General features: G+C 53.7%; 1 protein-coding gene across 5 annotated transcripts in view; it reads right to left on the bottom strand.

The window, feature by feature from the left end:
* The window catches only part of CFAP99 (cilia and flagella associated protein 99), a 46,774-nt gene that overhangs the window by 11,029 nt on the left and 14,717 nt on the right, over positions 1–21,028 (bottom strand). Inside the window, exons 3-11 of one of the 5 annotated variants that reach the window (XM_046657242.1) lie at positions 17,780–17,924; positions 16,437–16,531; positions 12,217–12,329; positions 10,221–10,398; positions 6,590–6,751; positions 6,281–6,355; positions 5,218–5,289; positions 4,894–4,985; positions 4,014–4,218 (exon numbers count right to left, since the gene is read on the bottom strand). In XM_046657242.1, the coding sequence (XP_046513198.1) occupies positions 4,014–4,218; positions 4,894–4,985; positions 5,218–5,289; positions 6,281–6,355; positions 6,590–6,751; positions 10,221–10,398; positions 12,217–12,329; positions 16,437–16,531; positions 17,780–17,924 (1,137 nt within the window). The remainder of the gene's footprint in view (positions 1–4,013; positions 4,219–4,893; positions 4,986–5,217; positions 5,290–6,280; positions 6,356–6,589; positions 6,752–10,220; positions 10,399–12,216; positions 12,330–16,436; positions 16,532–17,779; positions 17,925–21,028) is intronic. The other 4 variants (XM_046657243.1, XM_046657244.1, XM_046657245.1 and 1 more) reach the window with 4 other exon arrangements.

The following is a 21,028-nucleotide window of genomic DNA, read 5'->3' on the forward strand; positions in this document are numbered from 1 at the left end:
AAAAGAAAACTACAGACCAACATCCCTTATAAAACTATATGCAAAAAAATTTTTTTAACAAAATAAAAATACCAGCAAATGGAATTCAGCATATGTAAAAAGAATTATATACCAGAACCAAGTGGGTTTATTCTAGGGATGTACAGCTGTTCAATATTTGAAAATCAGTCAGTGTAATTCCACCATATTAACAGGCTAAAGAAGAAAAATCTCATGATCATATCAGTTGATGCAGAAAAGCATTTAACAAAATTCAACACCCTTTCATGATCAAAAAACTCAGAAAAGTAAGAATAGAGGGGAACTTCATCAACTTGATAAAGAGCACATCTACAAAAACCCTACATCTAACATACTTAATAGTGAGACTGAATGTCCTCTAATATGTTGGACTAGGCACAAATGTCTGCTCTCATCATTTTTGTTCAGCATAGTACTGGAAGTTCTCACCAGTGCAATAAGGCAAGAAGAGGAAATAAAAGGAATGCAGATCAGAAAGGAAGAAATAAAACTGTTCTTATTTATAGATGACAATATTGTCTACACAGAAAATCCCAAGGAATCTACAACAAAACTCCTTGTGTATCCTGGAAAACTAGTAAGGGAGTTCAGCAAGGTCACAGGATACAAGATTAACACACAACAATCAATTGCGTTTTTACATACTAGCATTGAACATATGGACACCAAAAATAAAAATACAATACCATTCACAACTACTCAAAAATAATAAAAGAAATACTTAGGTACAGATCTAGCAGAACACGTACAGGACTTGTATGCAGAAATCTATGCAACACAGATGAAAGAAGTATGAGCTAAATAATTGGAGAGACACACTGCATTCACGGATAGAAGACTCAGCTGGATGGCCATTTGAAAAAGATAAAAGTGGATCCAGAGCTCACACCATGTACAAGAATAAACTGGATTAAAGATCCAGATGTAAAAATCAAACCACATAAATACTAGAAGAAAACATGGGCGAATTCCTCTATAACGTGGGTATGGAAAACCCTTTTTCACTATTCAAAATCCAGATACAATAAAAAAAAAAGATCAAGTTCAATGACATAAAAAATACATTTACATGGCAAAACACATCATAAGCAAGGCCAAATGACCAAATGGAAGAAAGTATCTGTAACAATACATCATAGATAAAAGGTTACTTTCCCTAATATATAAAGAACTCTATAAAATCAAGGAAATGAAGCTTAAAAGCTCAATAGAAAATGGACAGTCAACTAATCTTTGACAAAGGCACCAAGAAAACTCAACAGGAAAAGGATAGTCTCTTCAATAACTTGTACTGGAAAAACTGGATATCCACATCCAAAAGAATGAAAGGGGACCCCTATCTTACACTACACACAAAGACCAACTTAAAATGATCAAAGACTTCAATGTAAGACTTGAAACCATAAAATTTCTAGAAGAAAACATAGGGGGAAAGCTCCTTGACATTGGTCTGGGCAACGATTTTTTTGGATTTGATATAAAAGCACAAGCAACAAAACTAAAAATAAACAAATGGGACTACATCAAACTAGAAAGTTTCTGCACAGCAGAGGAAATAATCAACAAAATGAAAAGGCAGCCTACAGAATGCGAGAAAATATTTGCAAATCATATATCTAATAAGAGATTAATATCCAAAATATATAAGGAACTCATACAACTCAATAGCAAAAAAATAAAAAATAAACAAAATAAAATAACCTGATTAAAAAATGGGCAAAGGATCTGAATAAACATTTTTCCAAAGAAGACATACAACTGGCCACCAGGTATATGAAAAGATATTCAACATCACTAACCATTAGGGAAATGCAAATCAAAGTGACAATGAGATATCCCCTCACACCTGTCAGGATGGCTATCATCAAAAAGTCAAAAGCTAAGTGCTGGAGAGGGATGTGGAGAAAAGGGAACCCTGTGCACTGCTGGTGGGAATGGAAATTAGTGCAGCCACTATGGAAAACAGTACGGAGCTTCCTCAAAAAGTAAAATATAGAACTGCCCTATGACCCAGCAATGCCACTTCTGGGTATTTATATAAAGGAAATAATCTTCCACTATCTTGAAAAGATATCTGCACTCTCACGTTTATTGCAGCATTATTCACAGCAACCAAGATATGGAAACAATCTAAGTGTCGACAGATGAATAAAGAAAGAAAACGTGTTATATTTATACAATGGAATACTATTCAGCCTGAGAAAAGAAGGAAGTCCTGCCATTTGCAGCAACGTGGATGAACCTGGAGGACGTCATGCTCAGTGAAATAAGCCAGACACAGAAAGACACATACTGTATGATCTCACTTGTTTGTGGAATCTAAAACTGTCTAACTCATAATAACGAAGAGGGGGGATGGTGGTTGCACCGGCTGGGAGGTAGAGGAAATGGGGAGATGTTAGTGAAAGGGTAGAAACTTTCAGCTAGAAGATAGATAAGTTCTAGGGACCGAATGTACAGCATGGTGAGTATAGTTAATACTGCAGGATGATATGCTTGAAATTTGTTAAGACAGTAGATCTCAAGTGTTCTCACCACACCCACGAAAAAGGTAGCTATGCGAGGTGATGGATGTGTTAATTAGCTTAATTGTGGTGACCATTTCACAATGTACGTGTATATCAAATCATTATGTTATACACCTTAAATATATATGAATTTTATTTGTCAATAATAACCCAATAAAGCTGGGGAAAAAAGAAAATGGACAAAAGACATGAACAGATAGTTCAGAGAAAAAGATACGGAAATGGCTCTTAAATATATGAAAACATGCTCAAATTCACACATAATAAATGAGATGCAAATCAGAACTACACCGAGATACTATTTCTCACCTATGAGATTGGAACAAATTCCTAAAAATTCCTAAATTCAGTAGAGTACACTCTGTGGTCTGTCATAGACCACGGTGCTGGGGAGAGATGGTGCAAGCCCCGTGGAAGGTGATGTGGCATCTCTAACAAAACCGCGGATGCCCAACAACAACAATGACAAGAACAACGAAACCAAAGCCCCACGTTCAGATACTCTCTGACTTAACAATACCTCCTCTAGATGTTTACCTTGAAAAGCCACCTCCACAAACACAGAAAACTTGCACAACATTATTCACTGCAGACAAAGCAAGGTGTGACATTTTATGTAAAAAAAAAAGGAAGTAAGAAGTGTGTATAAACAAGTGTATATATTTACTTAGCAGAAAAGACTGAAAAGATAATCCAGAAATTAATGAAAATAAGGACCTATGGGGGGAGGTGGAAACGGGCGGTAAGTTACAGACTTTCTAGAAGTGAAACATCTCTGAGTCTATTTGTCATATTGTTTTGACTTCCTATTTTTAAGAAAGTAAACTAAAAAGGAAAAGCAAACCCTAACGTTAAGTACAAATAGACACAAATGAGTCGCAAAAGAAGTAGTTTGAGGGAACTTGGAGCGTGTCCCTGGACTGCAGGCCCTCAGTGGCTCATATCTAAGGAGACAGAGCTGCAGCCAGGCCTGCGGGCCCACTGGAAGAACAGGCTTTCCTAGGCTGTCTGTCCTAGGAGGAGAAAGAGCCAGGACTGATACGTCTGGAGCTTCTAAAGTGGTGACATGGACATTCACAGACCCTCCTCTTGTGGGAGAGGACACCATATGCAAACATGTCAGCCTTCTGGAAGTTTCTCCCAGAACCACAGGGCTTCCTTCACGTGTGGAAGTGTGGACCAACTGACCCCGCTGGTGGGGGCAGAGGGCAGCCTGGACCAGAAGTGCTGGCCAGATAGTCCAATCAGACCAGCTGACTCGAAACACCTCCAGAACCCCCACCTGTTGTGGTGGGGACAGAGAAACCACGGGCACTCTATGCGTCTTAGGAGGAAATGAGCCGGGTCAGCTGACCACAGGAGTGTCCAGGCCCATGGCCAGCCATAGGCCCACAGCTCCTGGGGGTGAGACAGGAAAGCCAGTTGTCCCCCAGGCCCCCAGCCGCTCCCACATGGCCGTGTCACCTCCTCCTTCTTCTGGTTGGCCTTCTGCTTGTTCTCCTGCATGAGGTGCTGCCGGGCCAGGATGGCCTCCTCATGGCTGAGCTTCCCCTGCAGCCTCCGGCACTCGCCTGCAGCCAGCTGCTCTTCCCGGTCCTTTGCCTGCATCCTCTTCTGCCACTCGAGGAACTCAGAGAAGTCCCCGGCCCCATCCACAAGCTGATCCACTCTGGGGAAACAGGGAAAGAGGTGAGGCTGGCTTTCTCCTGTGATCAGGGCCTGCGCTGGCCACCAGGAGGCCACAGGTTCACAGGCGCGGGCTGCTCTTTACTAAACACTAGCCATATCACCCACCCACTCACTGTTCACCTGTCCCTGTCCTGTGCAGCCACCCTTCAGCCATGTCTTCCTGCCCCTCCCTTCATCCACTTGTTTATCTACTCACCCATCTGCCATCCACCTGCCCACCCACTTGTCCATATGCCACCCCCCAGCCCACCTGTCTGTCCATTCACCATCCCTCTGTCCATCTATCTGTCTCTCATCCATCTGGTGAGCCACCCAAGCTCCCACCCACAGCCCAAGTCATGGTCCCAGCAGAGGGGTCTACAGCCCTGGTGGTCCAGGGGAGGGGGCAACAGGAAGGGGCTGGGGGAGGAGGTGACCTCTGAGGGAGTGGGCCAGGTTTCTGCTAAGCCTCCTCCTGCCCAGTCTACCTCCTTCACTGAGCAGAGATTATCATCCGAGGATGCAGCTGCCACCCTCACGCTGGCCCCACCACCTGCAGGACCACAGCCTCCAGGCCCCCATCTTGTGCTCTGCCTGTCAACCTCCTCTCCTCCCAGAATAGCCAGTGCCTGCATCCCCTCCTCTGAAGGGGAGGCCGAGGAGCTGCCGCCCCCACCTCTGCAGCTCTTTCTCCACCTGCCGCTGGTATAAGGCCCCTTCTCGCAGGATGGCCGCAGTGTTCAGCTTGACTGGGACGTCGTCGTTAGGCTGCAGGAGAGAGGGGGCGCCGGCTGTGATGAGGTGTGAGGGGAGCCTTGAGAGCAGCAAGCATCCCGCTGCCCAGGTACTTCCCTCTGCCTCAGGGTTGGGCCGTCCTCGGGCCTCCAGCTCCAGCCATCCAAGCCCTGGGGGCACAGCAGGCGGGGAGGTGGGTGCCCAGGGAGAGGCACCTGGAACCGACACCCTGTGCCCACCCTGATTGGTCAGGAGCACCCCTCACCTTGTAGAAGGTCAGCTTGGGAGTCTTGAGGATTCGGGGTCCGAATTGGAGCCTCAGCTGCTTCTTGGAGTCCTGCAGGAATCAGGACCTGGCACCTGGGCCCGCGAGGTGCCCACAAACACACCCTGGGTGAACAGTGGGCCCAGCGCCCCTGGGAGGCCCGGCCCACTCCCCTATGTCCTAACTCCAGCTGCCCATCTGCATGTTTCCCTCCAGCCCACCCCTGAACACGGGTCCCCCCAGGGCAGCACCTCTGTCCTCCACTGCCCTCCCAAGCCTTGTGGGGGTGTTGGGTCACCCAGGCAGGGGCAGGGAAGGTGCATGGCCTGCAGGGCCTGAGGACAGCAGTTCCCAGCCAGGGCGGCTTGGCCATGGAGCTTAGGGTCCATTTCCCAAGCTGCCCCTGGGGCTGGCCCCCATGACCTCTCCTAGGCTGCTCCTCGAGTCTGTCTGCTCCCTGCCCAGCCTGCTGCTGCTCTTTGACACCCCTAGGGTGGGCACCACAGCCACAGTGGGGGGAGCAGCTGGTAAAGGTCATCCCCACAGGAACTCAGCCATACCCTGCCCTGGAGGCATGCCACTTGGAGGGGTGCCCACTCCCCCGGCCTGCTCCAGCTGCTTGGGGGGACCCATCTCTGTCCTGTCCGACCGCCACCCGGGTGGGCCATGGTGGGGAGGGCGGGGGCGGGCCCAGCTCCACCTGAGCAAGTGTCCACAGAGAACGAGCTTCCTTTTCCTGTTCCCTTCACCTTCTCTTTGTTGACAAACATAGCTTGGGTTTTTTCTTACAGAAATGTTAAACGCTCTGTAAGGAAAATCCGGAAATATCCAGAAAGAGCGACGAAGATGCTTTCTCCAGTGGTTCTGGAGGTGCGTCTACACCCACCCGCTGGGCCTGCACTCAGCCTGGCTTGAGGAGCACGTCCCAGCGGCACGGGGAACCAGGTCTTCCAGGGCTGGCTGGGAAAGGCTCCACGCTAACATGGCGCTGGGGGGACTCCTCTCTGACGTGAGAAAATGCCACCATCAAGACTGGCCCAGGGCATGGAGGGCTGGGCATTACCTGCACCAGGGGCTCCCCGCGGGACCTGGGCACCGCACACCGCATCTCCTCCATGTTTGCCCTCAGCAGCAGCTCCTGCGAGCAGCAACAAGTGGCTCTGGCCCCACCGGCCACCACCCAGGGTCCTTGGGCTGGGCGGGGGTGGGATGAAGACGCAGACCAGCTCCCCACTCTTCCTCCTTCTCCCCCTCCCCCCTCCCTTCTTCTTCTTTCCCCACCTCTCCCCCTTCTTCCCCTTCTCCTCCCTTTTACATACCTCCCCCACACAGCAGGCCTTTAGGAAGGCAGGGTCATGTATGTCTCACTCACCTCAGCTTTCCGGCGATTATATCTCTTGGTTATCTCCAGCAGCTGCTGCTCCTTGGGCAGCTGGTAGGTGCTTCTGGGAACCTGGTGGGGTGGCGCAAGGAAGAGCCTGTGGTCAGCAGTGCCATCTGGAGGGGCGTGTAGAAGTCCTGGGCTGGTGGCCGGCTGTGGGTGGGTGAAGGGCGGGTGGGGCCTGCATGAGGACAAGCAAACTGGAAGGGAAGCCACTGGGCTCTAACTGGGGCCTGCTGGGTGTTGGCAGTCATCTGGGGGAGGGAGGGAAGGATGTCAGGCTAGCAGCAAGAAGGAAGCGGGCCAAGCACAGGGCCCAGGCCAACCGGACACTGGAGGGACAAGCAGAAGAAGACTGACTGGGCAGGGCATGGAGGAGGAGTGGCTGGATGGCAGGTGAGGCTGGGAGAGTTTCGTGGACCCCAGAAAAGTGCGCTGCTGGCGAAGGGGAGGGCCCACAGCATCAACACTGAAGAGACCAGGGCGGCCTGAGAAGCATCCACTGGGTCCAGTCACAGAGGACCCTTGGTGACCCGGAGGGAGCGGTGTCTGTGGGGGGGCAAGGCAGAGCCAGCCTGGAAAACTCTCCACACTCCTTACTCCGTGTCCTCTCCTCTGCGCGTCTAACACGCGTTGGAAACTCACCACGTCCAAACCCGAAACCCTATCTGCCCGAACGCCCTCCCCTCCCCCAGCCTCACTGACCCTGACAGCTGTCCATTCCTGGCCCGTGTCCAGGCCTCTCGGTCCTCCTCGGTGCCCTCCTTGGCACCTCTCTGTCTCTCATACCCACATCCATCTTAAAAGCTGCCCACCTGCTTCAAGACATCTCCAAAAACCACTGCTCACCACCCTCCTCTGCTACTGCAGCCAGAGGGACCCTATGATCCCACCTTGGCGCCTGTCCTGTCTTTCTGCTTCCTCAGTACCTCCCATTCCATCCCCTCCTTCCCTTCCTCGCTCCATTCCAGCCCCTCCTGGCTGGACTCAAACACTTGGGAGAGGGAGGGCACTGCCCCAGGGCCTTTGTACATGTTTTGCTCTGTCTAGAATGCTCTTCCTCCAGACAAACACATGAGTCACTTGCTCACTTCTTCTAGTTCTTTACCCCACAGGACTTCTCAGTGGTCTTTCCTGGCCACGCTATCCAGAATTGCAACCCTTCCAATGCTTCCTATCCCTTTTTCCTGATTTATATTTTCTTTCTTTTTTTTTTTTTTTTGAGGAAGATTAGCCCTGAGCTAACATCTGCTGCCAATCTTCCTCTTTTTGCTGAGGAAGACTAGCCCTGAGCTAACATCCGTGCCCATCTTCCTCTACTTTATATGTGGGACACCTACCACAGCATGGCTTTTGCCAAGCACTGCCATATCTGCACCAGGGATCCAAATGGGCGAACCTCAGGCCGCCGAAGCGGAACGTGTGCAATTAACCACTGTGCCACCAGGCTAGCCCCAAGACTTATATTTTCTTCTCAGCATTTATCACCAACTACCACACTATACATTTCACTTATCCTGTTTTTTCTCTTAGTCCCCTATTGGAATGCATGCTCCATGAAGGCGTAGTGCCTGGCACATACCAGACATTCTATAAATATCTGTTGAATGAGTGAATTGGAGTCGGCCTGCAATCCAAGGGGGGAAGAGGGTCCTGGGCATGGAGCAGGGCAGGGAGGGTAGAGGGAACGAGCCTGTGGTTCCAGCACAGCCACCTCTGGACCTCAGGGGAGGTGACTGTCCATCAACATCTCACAGCAAGTGCTGAGAGGCACACAGCTAAGGAGCAGGGCAGGGCATGGTAGGGGCTGGGCAGGGGCCAGGCAGAGGCAGAGAGAGATACAGCTGGTAGGATGACCTGAGATAAACCCACAAAGTCCTGAGGAGCTGAGGTCCAAAACCACTAAGATCCTCCAGATCTACAGATGGGATAACTGTGGGGTGGCTCAACAACGAGGCTCCTGACCATCAGTCCATCCCTAATCTGTCTGTCCATCTATCCTATCATCTGTCCACCCACCCACCATCCATCCACCCATCCATCATCTACCCATCCATCATCCATCCACCCACTCATCCATCCATCTGTCCATCCATCATCTGTCTGTCCACCTGCCTATTGTTCATTCATCTGATTATCCATCCATCCACCTATCCACCAACCACCCATCTTCTACCCATTCATCATCCATTTACCTGCCCACTCATCTATCCATCATCCATCATCCATCCATCCATCCATCTACCCACCCACCCATCCATCCATCATCCACCATCCATCCACCCATCCGTCTATCCATCCACTCACCCACCTATCATCCTTCCACCCATCCATCCATCCATTCATTCAACAGATATTTACCAAAGGTCTGTTCTGAGCCAGGACTGTGCCAGGCATTTGGAATATGGGACAAATAAGATGGATGAGGTCTAGTAAAGGAGACAGTTAATAAACAGACCCCCAAATTACCAAACAACTATAAAATCTAATCGATGCTATGAAGAAAAGAAGCTGGAGTCAATGAGAAGGAAATTAAGTGAAGGACCTGATCTAGGTGAGGGGTTCATGGAAAGCATCGCTGGAAAGAGAAACTGTAATGAGATCTGAAGGGTAGTGGGAGTAGACTGGGACCCTGGGACCTCTATCACCATCCCCTTACCCTCTGTATAGTCCTTAGTTCTGCTGGGGAACCAGATTAGTTCTGGGAAGCTGAGTCTGCCACAGGTGCTCAGGGTAGAGCCCATGACCAGTCAGAACATTGCACCCCTAGTCACGCTGATCAGTTCAAGCGTAGGACTGACACTTAAGCTAGTCTAATCATACTTTCACAGAATTCTTGGCCCTAGATAGCCTCTCCTGCCCTGGACAGTGTAGAATGTGGTTGTGAGGCCTAGATGTTTTGCGACAATGAAGGAAGTTAGCCCAGAGATAAAGTTGACCCACAGAGGGGACTAGGGTAGAGAGAGTCACAGAGAAGCTGAGCTGGAACACCGATCAAACAATGCCTGAAGCCTATCCTACCTGAGCCAAGAGTCAGCCAGTTCTCTATTGTCAGCCCCTTCTCTAGGCCATATTGAGCTGATTTTTCCTGTTACTTGCAATACAAAGCATCCTGACTGACAGGAGAAGTCAGCAAGGCAGGGAGAGGGAAAGAGAGAGGAAGAGGCTCCAGGTGGACGGGATAGATGCGCAGAGGCCCTGAGGTGAGGACAGGCCACACAGACAGACATTATTGCCTGCCCACTGCCTGAAGAGCATAGAAGAGTATACTGTGATCTACACATGCACTATTTGACAGGGAGGGAGCAGAACGTTGCAACAGGATTAAAAGTGGGCTTCAAGCGCCAATTCCAGACAGTTCTCAGCCCCATGGCCCAAGAGCTTCACTCCATGCCTACTGACCAGACCTCAGTATGTGGAGTACAGGAACCCACTGGGCAGGCTCTGGGTCAGCTGGGCTTCCCTCTCTGTGGGATGTGGTGGGGTTGGGTGGGTCATTGAATGTTCCAGGTCTGGTCCAGTGCACCCTTGGCCCTGAGAAGAGCCCAGCCCCCCCGGTGGCCCACACAGTCCACTCTTCTGGCCTGGACAGCTTGTGCCCACCGTGAATGCCTGCACTTACTGGTCTTGGCTTGGCCAGGATGGGGACTCGCTCTGGCACTGGAATGCCACGGGGTCTGGGGGCACTCAGATTGAACTCCTTGGGCTCTGTGACCTTGGCCTTGGTCTTTGGAAGAGAGGGGTGATTGGCCAGCATCCTCTCCAGCTGGCTGATCAGCTCCTGGACCTTCGGCTGCCATCTTGAAGGTAAAGGTGGGAGAAACTGCTTAGGGTCACTTCCTAAGGAGGTTGACAAGGAGATGGCCCTTGGGATCTGAAGGGTCTACCTCAGGGTGGGGGTGATAATGGAGCCAACAGCTGCTCTTCCCTGAGTGCCTACTACTATGCAGGCACTGTGCCAGCCACGCCCCAGAGCCGCAGTGCCAGCATTCCCCCAGGACAGGAAAGGAAAGGCCCAGCGGCCCCCTTGTGCCAGGTGAGTGGGGAGCTGGGAGGATGGGGACAGGGCAGATCCCCACTGCAGGAATCCAGGGGGCTCTGAGGATGAGCAGCAGCTGGGGCGTGGAGCTAACCTGGGCCCAAGCAGATGGCACAGGGGAAGGAAGCCAGGAGCAGGAAGGAAGCTGGCGATTCAAGAGGAACGTTCCTGGAGCTGCACTGTTGGTGACAGGTGGGAAAGGAGCTGCGGGAGTGGGGTGGGGCGGGGGCAGAGACTCAGGGCGAGGGTGCCCTGGAGCAGGGGTTTGAAAAGGGCCCTGTAGGCCTGCCCCAAGGTCTGGGGCCCCCTTTCATACCTCCACACACTTTCAGGCACAGCCCACCATCACCAACCTGGCCAGTGTCCCCTCCCATGGAGCTCCTCGGGCGGCAGACAGCATGGTTTGAAAGCTCCTGCCCTACTTGAGGACCATGGCCACCAGAGGGAGGAAGGGCGTGTCTGAGGGCCATTGGGGAGTGGGGGTCTCAGGAGGCGCAGGTGAGGGAAGGGCCAGGTCTGTGATGGGGCTGGTCCCAGAGCCGGCAGGCAAAGGCTGAATATGGGAGTGGTGCAGTGGGAGGCAGGGCACCCTGGAACCAGGCTGAGCAGTCGCCCAGAGGTAGCTCTCAGGGCCCTGCCGGCCCAGGCCATTGGTGGCAGCCCTGTGGACGTCAGTGAGTCTAGCCTGGCTGGGACTGAGGACTTCCCTCCGGTGAATGGGCAGCTCCAGGGGACACCCCACTGCCAGGGGCCAGGGCCTCCTTTCCCACAAGAGGGGCTTCTATCTTCTCTGGGCCTCTGGGTCTCACTGCTGGCACCTAAGCAGTCTGCTTGTGCCAGAACAGTCCATCTATCTGTCCGCAGGAAGGTAAGGTGGCTCCCCCCAGCCCTATCAGGAGGGAAACAGCTGAGGGCAGTGGCACCCTGGCTCCCGCTCCATGGAGGCCAAGGGCAGCGCCGTGCCACTGGACTGGTCCTTCTGCCTGTGGGTCCTGGCCTGCACCAGCGAAACCAGCGTTTGCCTAAGCCTGCCATGGGAGCAAGGGCAGCAAGGGCAGCTTTGGGGTGACAGGCCCAGGAGGGGTGCCCTGCGGGACACCAGGGAGAAACGTAGGCCTGAATCCACCGGGAGCTGCGCTGCCAGCTTCCTCAGCTCCCTGCCTGCCCTCGCCCCTGCACTCTGGGATCTGCAGCGAGGCCAGGGGCAGGACGGGAGTCCCGCAGGGTCCCTGCAGGGTCCCAGCAAGGCTGGGGGCATCGTCACAGCCCCCTTCTCAGCCGGTGGCTCCAGAGCAGAAGGGACCGGCCATTGCCCTACTGACCTGGCTGGTCCTAAAACCACCTCTGGCCGTCAGGCCTCCCGGCCATTAGCCAGCTGCCCACTGTGGAGGTCAGCCTGGGTCTCTGGGTCAGATGCCAGACAATGTCCTGCTTTTACCCAACGGGCCAAGGCTCCTCCGAACCTCCTCACCCCAACGCGGAGCAGTTACCAGCCCCTCATGGGGCTCCTATGAGCAAGAAGGGGAACCAGCGGAGGCACCTGGGAGTGGGTTGCAGGGATGCCCCCAGCCTGGCCCACCTCATCAGGGGATCGATCCAGTTCTCCTTCACATAGGCTATCTCGTAGACGAGGCTCCACTCGTCCTTGATCCATGAGCACAGGTTTAAGGGGTTGAAGAAGAACCTGAGAAACTGAGGGAGAAGTGAGAGCTGGGGATGGGGAGGGCATCGGGGCCAGAACAACCCCCGCCTGGTGACGCCCCCATGCCCCCACTCTGGAGGAGCCACCTCTCACATAGGGGCTTCTGCTCGTGGTGTCTGGGCATTGGGGCAGCCCTAATCCTAGATGTGCCCAGCCCAGCAGGGCGTGCCTCACTGGTGAGGTCCAGCTCCCCAGGACCTAGAAGGCCCACACCCCACTTTCAGAAAGTTCTTGGTGGGGACAGATGTCAGCTGTCTGCCTCTCCAAACCCCCACCCCACAGGATCTGGAATTCCAAGAATGGAATTGCACCATTTTCTGCAACCTGCCCCCCTTGCCCAGGGCAGTGCCAGCGGGTGGGCCTGGGGAGGTGACCTGTCCACCGAGCCCTTTGCAATTGTTGGCTGGTCCCAGCATTGGGATTGAGACCGTTTTCCTTGGGCAGAGCCTGGCGTGGTGCCCCATGGGGCAGATCCTGGTATACCCTTGAGATAGCCCAGAACAGCAGGGATTTCCAGCAGCCGCGGGCTTCTGAAGGCTATTTCCTAGCTCCTGGCCCTCAAGCCTAACAGATTTGGTTCCAGAAGAAACAGGACCAGTTTAGCTACCCAGTGGAGGCCGCCCACCTCGGGAAGTTGGAGGCACACTTCCAGAGTGGGGCTGGCAGTCAGCTGGGGTGGCTGTGGCCCCAGGAGGTGGCCCCCTGCACAGCTGGGACAAGACTCAGGCCCGCAACCCTGATCAAGGGGCAGCCATGCCCAGAGCCCCCTGGGTGGGCTGCTGTGGGGGGCTGTCTACCAAGCTGAAACCACATCCAGCTTGGAGGGCCTTGTCCAGTCAAGGGGACCACTGCAGACCACTCAATCCAGGCTCCCCCAAAACAACGGGAAGGGGTGGCCTTGGGCTCTGGGGCTGCCGCAGACCACTGCGCCTGGGACTCCCCAGTGAACTCAGTGTCTGAGTGAGGGGGTAGCAGTGGACAAGGGCAGGGCCTCTGGTGGCCACTGCTGCCTCCCCAGTGGGGCCACCACCCCTGGCAGCCACGTCCTCACCTCCGACCTCCCCTCAGGCCTCCACTCGCTTCTTCAAGTAGCAGCCTCTAGGTGTCCTTCTAGAGCCTTCCACAGCTTCCCCACTTGGCAGCCTGGCCCCTGCCCACCCACTACTCCCCATCCCAGGGGTCTCCCACCTCCCCTGTTCCACAGAGGCCTCCTCAGTCCCCCACCCGTGGCTGCAGTCTGTCACCTCTCTCGCTTCTCCCTATTTCATCTCCATCTTGCAACCCTGCTACCACTTCCTGTCTGAAAGAGGCAGTCGAACCCCTGCAGCTGGGCACTGGGGTCTCTACTCCCTTCCTCCCCATCCACTGCTACTTGGCACATCCCTTCATCCCCAACCCCCCCATCCTCCCACTCAGCATCTCACCTGGTCTGTTGCCCCCACCTAGGGACATAGCCCTCCCCTGCCATGGACCAGGCTCTCCAAAATGAGGCCACCATTCTCACTGGGCATGTAGGGGTCAGCCCTAGCAGGGAACGTGCTGGAACAGTGTTCTGAAATGGGTTATCTGGCCATCTGGAGAATTCCAACACGTAAGCCCCGCTCCAGGTGCCGTCCTAGGGCCATCCCCCCCTGAGTGACAGACCAGCTTCTGCCACATACAGCACCATCTCCTGTGGAGACCATGACTGAGGCCACCTGCTAACCAGCCTAGGCATGCCGTGCTCATGGTGACCACAGCGGTGACAGTGAAGCCAGGTACTTGAGGGTTACTGCAAATATTTCATAAGAACATGGTTACCCTCCGACCTTGTTCCCAACACAGACACAGATGAAAAGAAGTTAACAAATAACCTTAGTCCCCATTAGATGTGTTTGTTGAGTCCAAATGCTTCCTTCACGACTGGTGCACAATTATAGCTTGCTAACTTGTTTTCTTGTCTAACCAAAGGGGTGACTCAGCATTTGCAAGGATTTATGAGCTTGTTTTGCAGAGGGAAAAAGAATGCCTTAAGGAAGTTATGGCCACCAGATGACCAGGCCCCAGCTGTTGCTGACGCCAAGAGGTCTGGTTGCTCAAGGTCTTATCTGGAGTGAAAGAAACACGGACTTCTCCTTTGTTTCCCTGAAACTCCACATCCCAAACCCCGTAGCTCTATAAAGATCCTGTTTCCTTCTTTTGTTGAAAGGATCTGAGAGAACTTACTCTCCTGCCTTCTTGTTTTGGTCAATTTGGACAAGTCTTTCCCTACCTCCAAGTGTCGATGTCTCAGTGATTGGCTCACTGCACATGGGGCATGGGCCTGACATTAAGACATTCAGTATCAACAGCACCGCAGGTGGGGTGTGGGGGCTTCCCTGGAGAGGTCACAGGGCAGCCATCCTGTCCCCAGCAGCTTGCTCCCTGTTTTTGAGGCCCAGGCTGACCTCTTCCCTGGAGCCCCAAGGCAGGTGGACTCTAATAGGACTGGTATCGCCCAGCGGGGCCTGGGGTGTGGGCCAAGAAGAGAAGGCCCTGCACGGGGTGCCCCCGACCCCAGCTCCCAGCTCCCTTGGGAGTTTGTTTGGGCCATTTCCACGAATCTCCTTCCAGAAATTCTCCAGGGAGGTAAATGCCCAGGCACCTGCACTGGTGGCACTGCACCAGCCACGTGCGGCCAGCATGCCAAGCGTCTGTCCTGGGTCTGCAGTGCAGGGGGCCCACAGGGATCCCGTGCCGCCCCCTCCAAGCTCTGCAGGCTCAGGTTGGTCCAGGGCCAGCTCCACCACTGTGGAACCTAGTGCAAGATGACACGTTCACCTTGTTGAACAATTAAGAAGAATTTCGAGACTCTGACAGCAGAGCAGAAACCAAGTGCAGGCCCTCTGAGCCTGGGAACTGGCCCCGGGGTGCTCTACAAACATCTCTCAGAAAATGCCGTTAGGTTTGCTTCTTTTTCATAAAAATGAAGCCCTTGCTTAAGAGAACTATGCAAATATTTATCCACTGTGAATCGCTTATGTTTATACGTAGAGAGGAAAACATGTAATTAAACATGAAACCCTGCCTCGGGTCAGCACTTCCTCTCATCTCACTGGTTAGGCGGCTGAGGTGCCGTGTGAGTCGCCAGTCCTAAATCTCTGGGGGCTGTGGTCCTGGCGGGGGTCACCGCTCCAGGCCTCCCTTCCCCAGGCACAGGGAGTGGGAAGGCTTCCACCCCCACCCCCACCTGAACTACCTCTGCAGAGCTTGCTGCTTCCTTCCAGAGAGGCCCTGAAATGCTCCTGGAGTCTGAGATGTTCGCCCCTCTTCTCCAGGGACTGGCTGTCCCAGTCTGGTGACTGTTCCCCAAGCCGAGTAAGGAGGAACAAGCCAGCTGTTAAAAGCCTGGTCCAAGAACCAGCTTTGCTACTCAATTGCTGTGTGACATTGGGCAAGTTACCGAACCTCTCTGTGCCTGCTTCCTCAACTGTAGGATGAATGCCACATCTGGTTATTGTGAGGATGAAGCAAGAACTACTCACAGAGGATGCCTGGCCCACAGCCAATGCTCTGTGGGATCTGGCAGGCAGAGAGCAGCCGGCCTCAGGCTTAGACCTCACGGTCTTGCTGGCCCTGAGGCCTGGGTGTCCCAGCTTTCTACACAAGTAAACAGGCAGCCACAGGAGTGGCGCCGGGGCAGCACAGGGGGGCAGGCTCCCACAGGCTACCCGTGAAGGGGGCCAATCTTCAGGACCAGCTCAGGACCTGCTCCCTCAGCCCCCCTGAAGCTGCACAGCCCCCTTGGAGGAAGGAGAGGCTGCCCCGGGCCTGGAGTTTGGTCATGAGTCAGAGGGGCCCGAGAAGGTTCCGGAGGCCAAGACTGCTGTCCCCACTAGTAGCTAACATGCAGCAGTCACCACCCACGGGGCCATGAGGACCAGGAACCACATTCCCCAGGACAAGAAGAGCACATGTGCAGCATGACAGGGTATCCATTTGTTTTAAACACAGAATAAACCCAGCAGAGTTTCTTTCCTTGAAATGAGTCAGAAACATGGGAGGTCAGTGCCAGATGGGACAGACCCTTGACCTTTGGTTTAAGAACCGAAGTTGGGGCGGGTGGAGCGTTGGCTCACCTTGCACATCTTGTCGAGGGGCTGGGACTTGATGATGTTACAGAAGAGCTGGAAGCCGAGCTCGTCCAGCTGGAAGGTGGCCAGGTAGCAGATCACTAAGGAAACAGGGTGGCAGGAGTCGGGGACGAGGGGACACTGGGGTCTCCTCCCGCGGAGGAGTGTTTGATCTTGTGGGAGTCAGCCAGAGGCTAGGAGCCCGACAGGACCCAGAGCTGAGGCCCCACCGTCAGGGCATATAACACAGGCCTCATCTGGCGCCCACGTGAAAATGACCCTGATCTGACAGTATGCACGACATCGCCTCACACGAGTGGGAACCTCTGTGGCTTCAAAGCACTCCCACACATGTGATCTCATCTGACACGTTCTCAGAAATTCTGGAAGCTCCCTGGCTACAGGGAAACCATTCTGGATCTCAGTTTGTTAATTCTGAGGGACTAAATCGCGTCAAGCCAACTGGAACGGGACTGTCCCTGAGCTGGGTGTGTCCTTTGAGGCAGGGACTGTACACCAACTGGTGTGTGGGCCAAGGATGCGCTGCTGACCGTGAAACCCGAGCTGAGTGGTGAGGGGGCGCGGGGTCAGGAGCCCGCTCTGGACTCACTATCAGGCCACCCAGCCTGGCCGCTGAGCACCCTGCAGTCCCCTCCCTCTCCTCTCCTGGTCAGGGGCGCGGAGGCCTAGTGTAGGGTGCAGGGGCTGGGCCAACCCCCCCCCGTGGAGGCACTGACCACTCTGCCCGCAAGGGTCACCACACCCCACGAAAGCAGATGGCCTGCAGGAGGCCCACACAGAGACATCTCCTCATACTGAATCCCCCTCGGGACAGTCCAGACCAGGCCACGAGGCCGGCTCTGCCCGCAGTCCTCAGGACTGGGGGGTCAGGAACTCAGCTGATGATAGAGGCTCGTCATTTCACCCAGCTGACCTCCTGGGGGCTTTCTCTCTCAGTCTGGCAGGGCCTCCATCAGGGGCCGGAAGCTGGGGGCCCGGGCAGCAAGGCCCGAGGGCTGTCCCCTGGAGCCTGGCCTTCAGGCTCCCTTCCCATGCATGTGAGGTGGGAAAACATACCAGCTGGTCCACCCACTCACGGGGCAGCCGTGAGGATCAAGTGGGGTGAGGGGCGGGCAAGGCCTCTGGGGAGCAGAGGGCCACAGGACCCCTGGAGCGGTGCCCTGCACTGGCCCAGGAGCCAGGTCTGTGGCCCTCGGAGTATGTTGTCACTGCTGCCCAGGCTGCGGCTGACAGCGTCCGCGCCCTCCTTACCTCCAGGAGGTGAGGGCAGTGGGCCTGGCCCACGAGACGCATGGGGTCTCTGACTGCTGGCTAGGACAGCCACCTACCCTCGAAGAGGCTGTAGTCGGCCCACAGGCAGAGCCGGCCATCCCGCACGTAGAAGGCGTCCACCACGATGGTCAGCAGCCTCTGGTACTGGAGGCACCCGGACAGAACCTCCAGAACGAACGCCTGTGTCTGGGCGCTCAGAGTCTGCAAGAGAAACAGTCCGAGGGGGGAGCACCGGGCAGGGCCAGGGGAGAGGGAAGCAGCCTCCAGCTGTGGACGCTCGAGGCCCCTGCTGGGTTGAAAACATGGTACAAGGGCTGGACACAGGCCCCCCTGACGTGCTGGGGATGAGCTCAGGAGCGCCCCCTTCCGGAGCAGCCGGCAGGGCCGGGGCAGTGTGACCTGGCAGGTCCACCCCCAGGAATCAGTCCCACAGGTTCTTCTGTGCACTGACAGCAAGATGGGGACAAAGACAGAAACAAATACGGACAGCGAGGAGGCATTGAAAAGAACACCACAAAGGACAAATCCTGTGTGATTCCACTTACATAAGATTCCAGAGGAGTCAAATCCACAGAGACAGAAAGCGGAGCAGGGGCCAGGGGCTGGGGAGGGGCAGTTGGTGTTTGATGGGCACAGAGTTTCAATTTGGGAAGAAGAGCAAGTTCTGGAGATGGAAGGTGGTGAAGGTTTCACATCAACGTGAACACACTTAATGCCACCGAACTGTGCGCATAAGAGTAGTCAAGATGGTAAATTTTATGTCATGGGTACTGTATCACAAGGAAAAAAAAAAAGAGCAAGCTCCTATAAAGGTTTCCAAATGAATGATGAAAAAAACAACCAAAAAAATTTTTTTTAAAAAGGACAAGCAATGAAAATCTCTGGGAGAGCTTGTCGAATGTACAAAGCCAGATGGAAGGCCCCAGTAACGGGAAGAACTGGCTTTTCTCTGGGGAGGGAACTGCGTTGAGGAGACTGACTTTTCCCCATTTACCCTCTAGAACATTTTGGCGTTTGTAGCCATTGTGTGTCATGCACTACCTATTCAAAAAAATAATTCAAAAAAAAATTAGAAGAAAAAAAGAACATGTAATGTTGCCAGCATGGCAGTGAGAAAGGCTGTTGAGAACGGATGCCGTGAGGCCTCCCCGAATGCAATTTGGAAATCTGTTTCGAGAATCTTATATTTTCCATACCCTTTGATCCCCTAATTACACTTCTGGGAATCTAAGGAAACCATCCAAAATGCAGAAAATATCCACATACAAGACCTTCAGGGCAATGGTATGTGCAGGGGTGAAAATGGTAACAACCCAGATGTCAACCACAGGGACACCCTGGGTCCCATACAATCTCTGCACGTCACGGATGAGTAAGACCAGCCATTACAGCGACGCTTCTGGAAAACCTCCTATGAGATGACAAAATAGTTAACACAGTATAGAAAGCAAGTGTAGACAAGGATCCCAACAGATATAAAACGCATCAAAATAAACTCTCACCAGCAGCATCATGTAAAAGAATTTTTTTTTTGCCAATCTATTAGATAAATTTTAGTACACCATTATTTTATTTTGAATTTTTTATTATCAGTGAAATTTTCATACATTTACTGGACATTTATTTATATTTCTCTTCTGTGAATTATCAATTTATGTTCTTGGCTAACCTTTTTGATTGGGACAATATTTTTCTCAATCATTTTTATGAGCTCTTTATATATTAAGGTAATTAATATGGTCATTAATGTGATAGTTATTGTCCTGAGTTTGTAATTTGCCTTTTAACTTTGTGTAAAATATTTTTTGAGGTCAAATCTATCTTTTCCTTTATGATTTCTTCCCTTGTTTTCATGCTAAGAAAACCACAGAGTAATGATGTCTCCTGAGGGATCCTGGACAAGCCACAAGACCTTGTGGAACGTCCATCTCCACACGTGGGGGTGGGCCTATTTGGCTGTTGTCTTCGCAGATGGTGTCATTCCCACTGCCTTCCAGTTCCCCCTGAACCACGGGGGCTGGAAGCCTGGCAGCTGTCTTGTTCAGTGGGCTCTGCCTCCGCGGTTCTGGACACAGCTCGATTCTGCTAATAAGATGCACTTACACGAGAGACGGGAGGGGTGAGGAAGACAATGCCCCTCTGCGGAGGTGGTAGACAACAGCCACGGGACTCGCTGGAGCATGGAGGGCACAGCACACCGGAAAGCCAGGGCTGCCCCAGACGCTGATTCCGCGCCCTTCCCATGGCTTTGAGCACAAGACGTGCTGTGTTACAGTGCTCGCTCCTTCAGGTGCCTGCACTTGCCTCCGGGCTCCTGCCCGAACCAGCCCCAACCGACACAGGGATAGCAATGCTCGCCTACTGACGACCTGCGCCCTCAGGCCGCGTGGCAGGCTCCTGCTCGTCTTCTCAACTCCTGCATGTTGGAGGTCTCGGGGCCCAGTCCTCCGGCCTCATTTCTTCGTTACTGACATTCACCCTCTGCGACCTCACCGGGCGTCAAGGCTGAAAACGTGCTGATGGAGGGTGTGGCCCCCAGGACCTCCCTCAACTCCAGAAGCTCCATCTGCTTCTGCTCCCCCTCCCGCTCTGGTGTCTGGCGGGGGCTCAGCAAATGTCTGAGGCTGACCTCCTGGGCTTTGCCCAAACCTGCCCCCCAATCCTCCCCATCTCGGCAAACACAATCCCCTGCTCCCAGTGGCTCAGACCAAACCCCACGGAGTCCTTTGTGGAGCCTCTCTTTCTCACCCACATCCCACCCATCTGCTAGGGCACCCCAGCTGCTCTCCGGCTTCTCCTCCTGCCCTTCCTCAGTCTGTTTCCAACCCCGCTGCCAAGTGATCCTTTTAAAAAGAAAGTCAGATCACGGCCATCCTCCCTCAGAACCTTCCAGAGGAAGAGTCCTTAGGAGAGCTAGCGAGGCCCTGTGTGGGCTGGCTCACCACCTGAGTCCCCACCTAACCCTGGCTCCACTCCAGCCACACTGGCCTCCCTCTGCTTCTCCAACATGCAGCCTCCGCGCTGGCTGTTCCCTCTGCCTGCAACACTTTTCCCCGCACACTTGCTCCTCCACTCCTGTTGGGTCTTTGCTCAGAAGCTCTCTAGCCCGGGGGTGTCCTTGACCACCCCTCACGGTCAGATGCTGCCTGGCGCCCTTGGCTGACGCCACACACTGGTGGTTTAGTGCCCCTTCCTTGCTAGAATGTCACCTGGTGCTCAGGAGGGAGGGAAGGAACGCCCTGCCTGTACGGGAGGTTGTGGGAACCCAGCAGTGTCCCCCAGGAGTGCAGGCTGGGCACAGAGTG

The sequence above is a fragment of the Equus quagga genome, chromosome 3 (genome assembly GCF_021613505.1).
Source record: "Equus quagga isolate Etosha38 chromosome 3, UCLA_HA_Equagga_1.0, whole genome shotgun sequence".
NCBI classification, from domain to species: domain Eukaryota; kingdom Metazoa; phylum Chordata; class Mammalia; order Perissodactyla; family Equidae; genus Equus; species Equus quagga.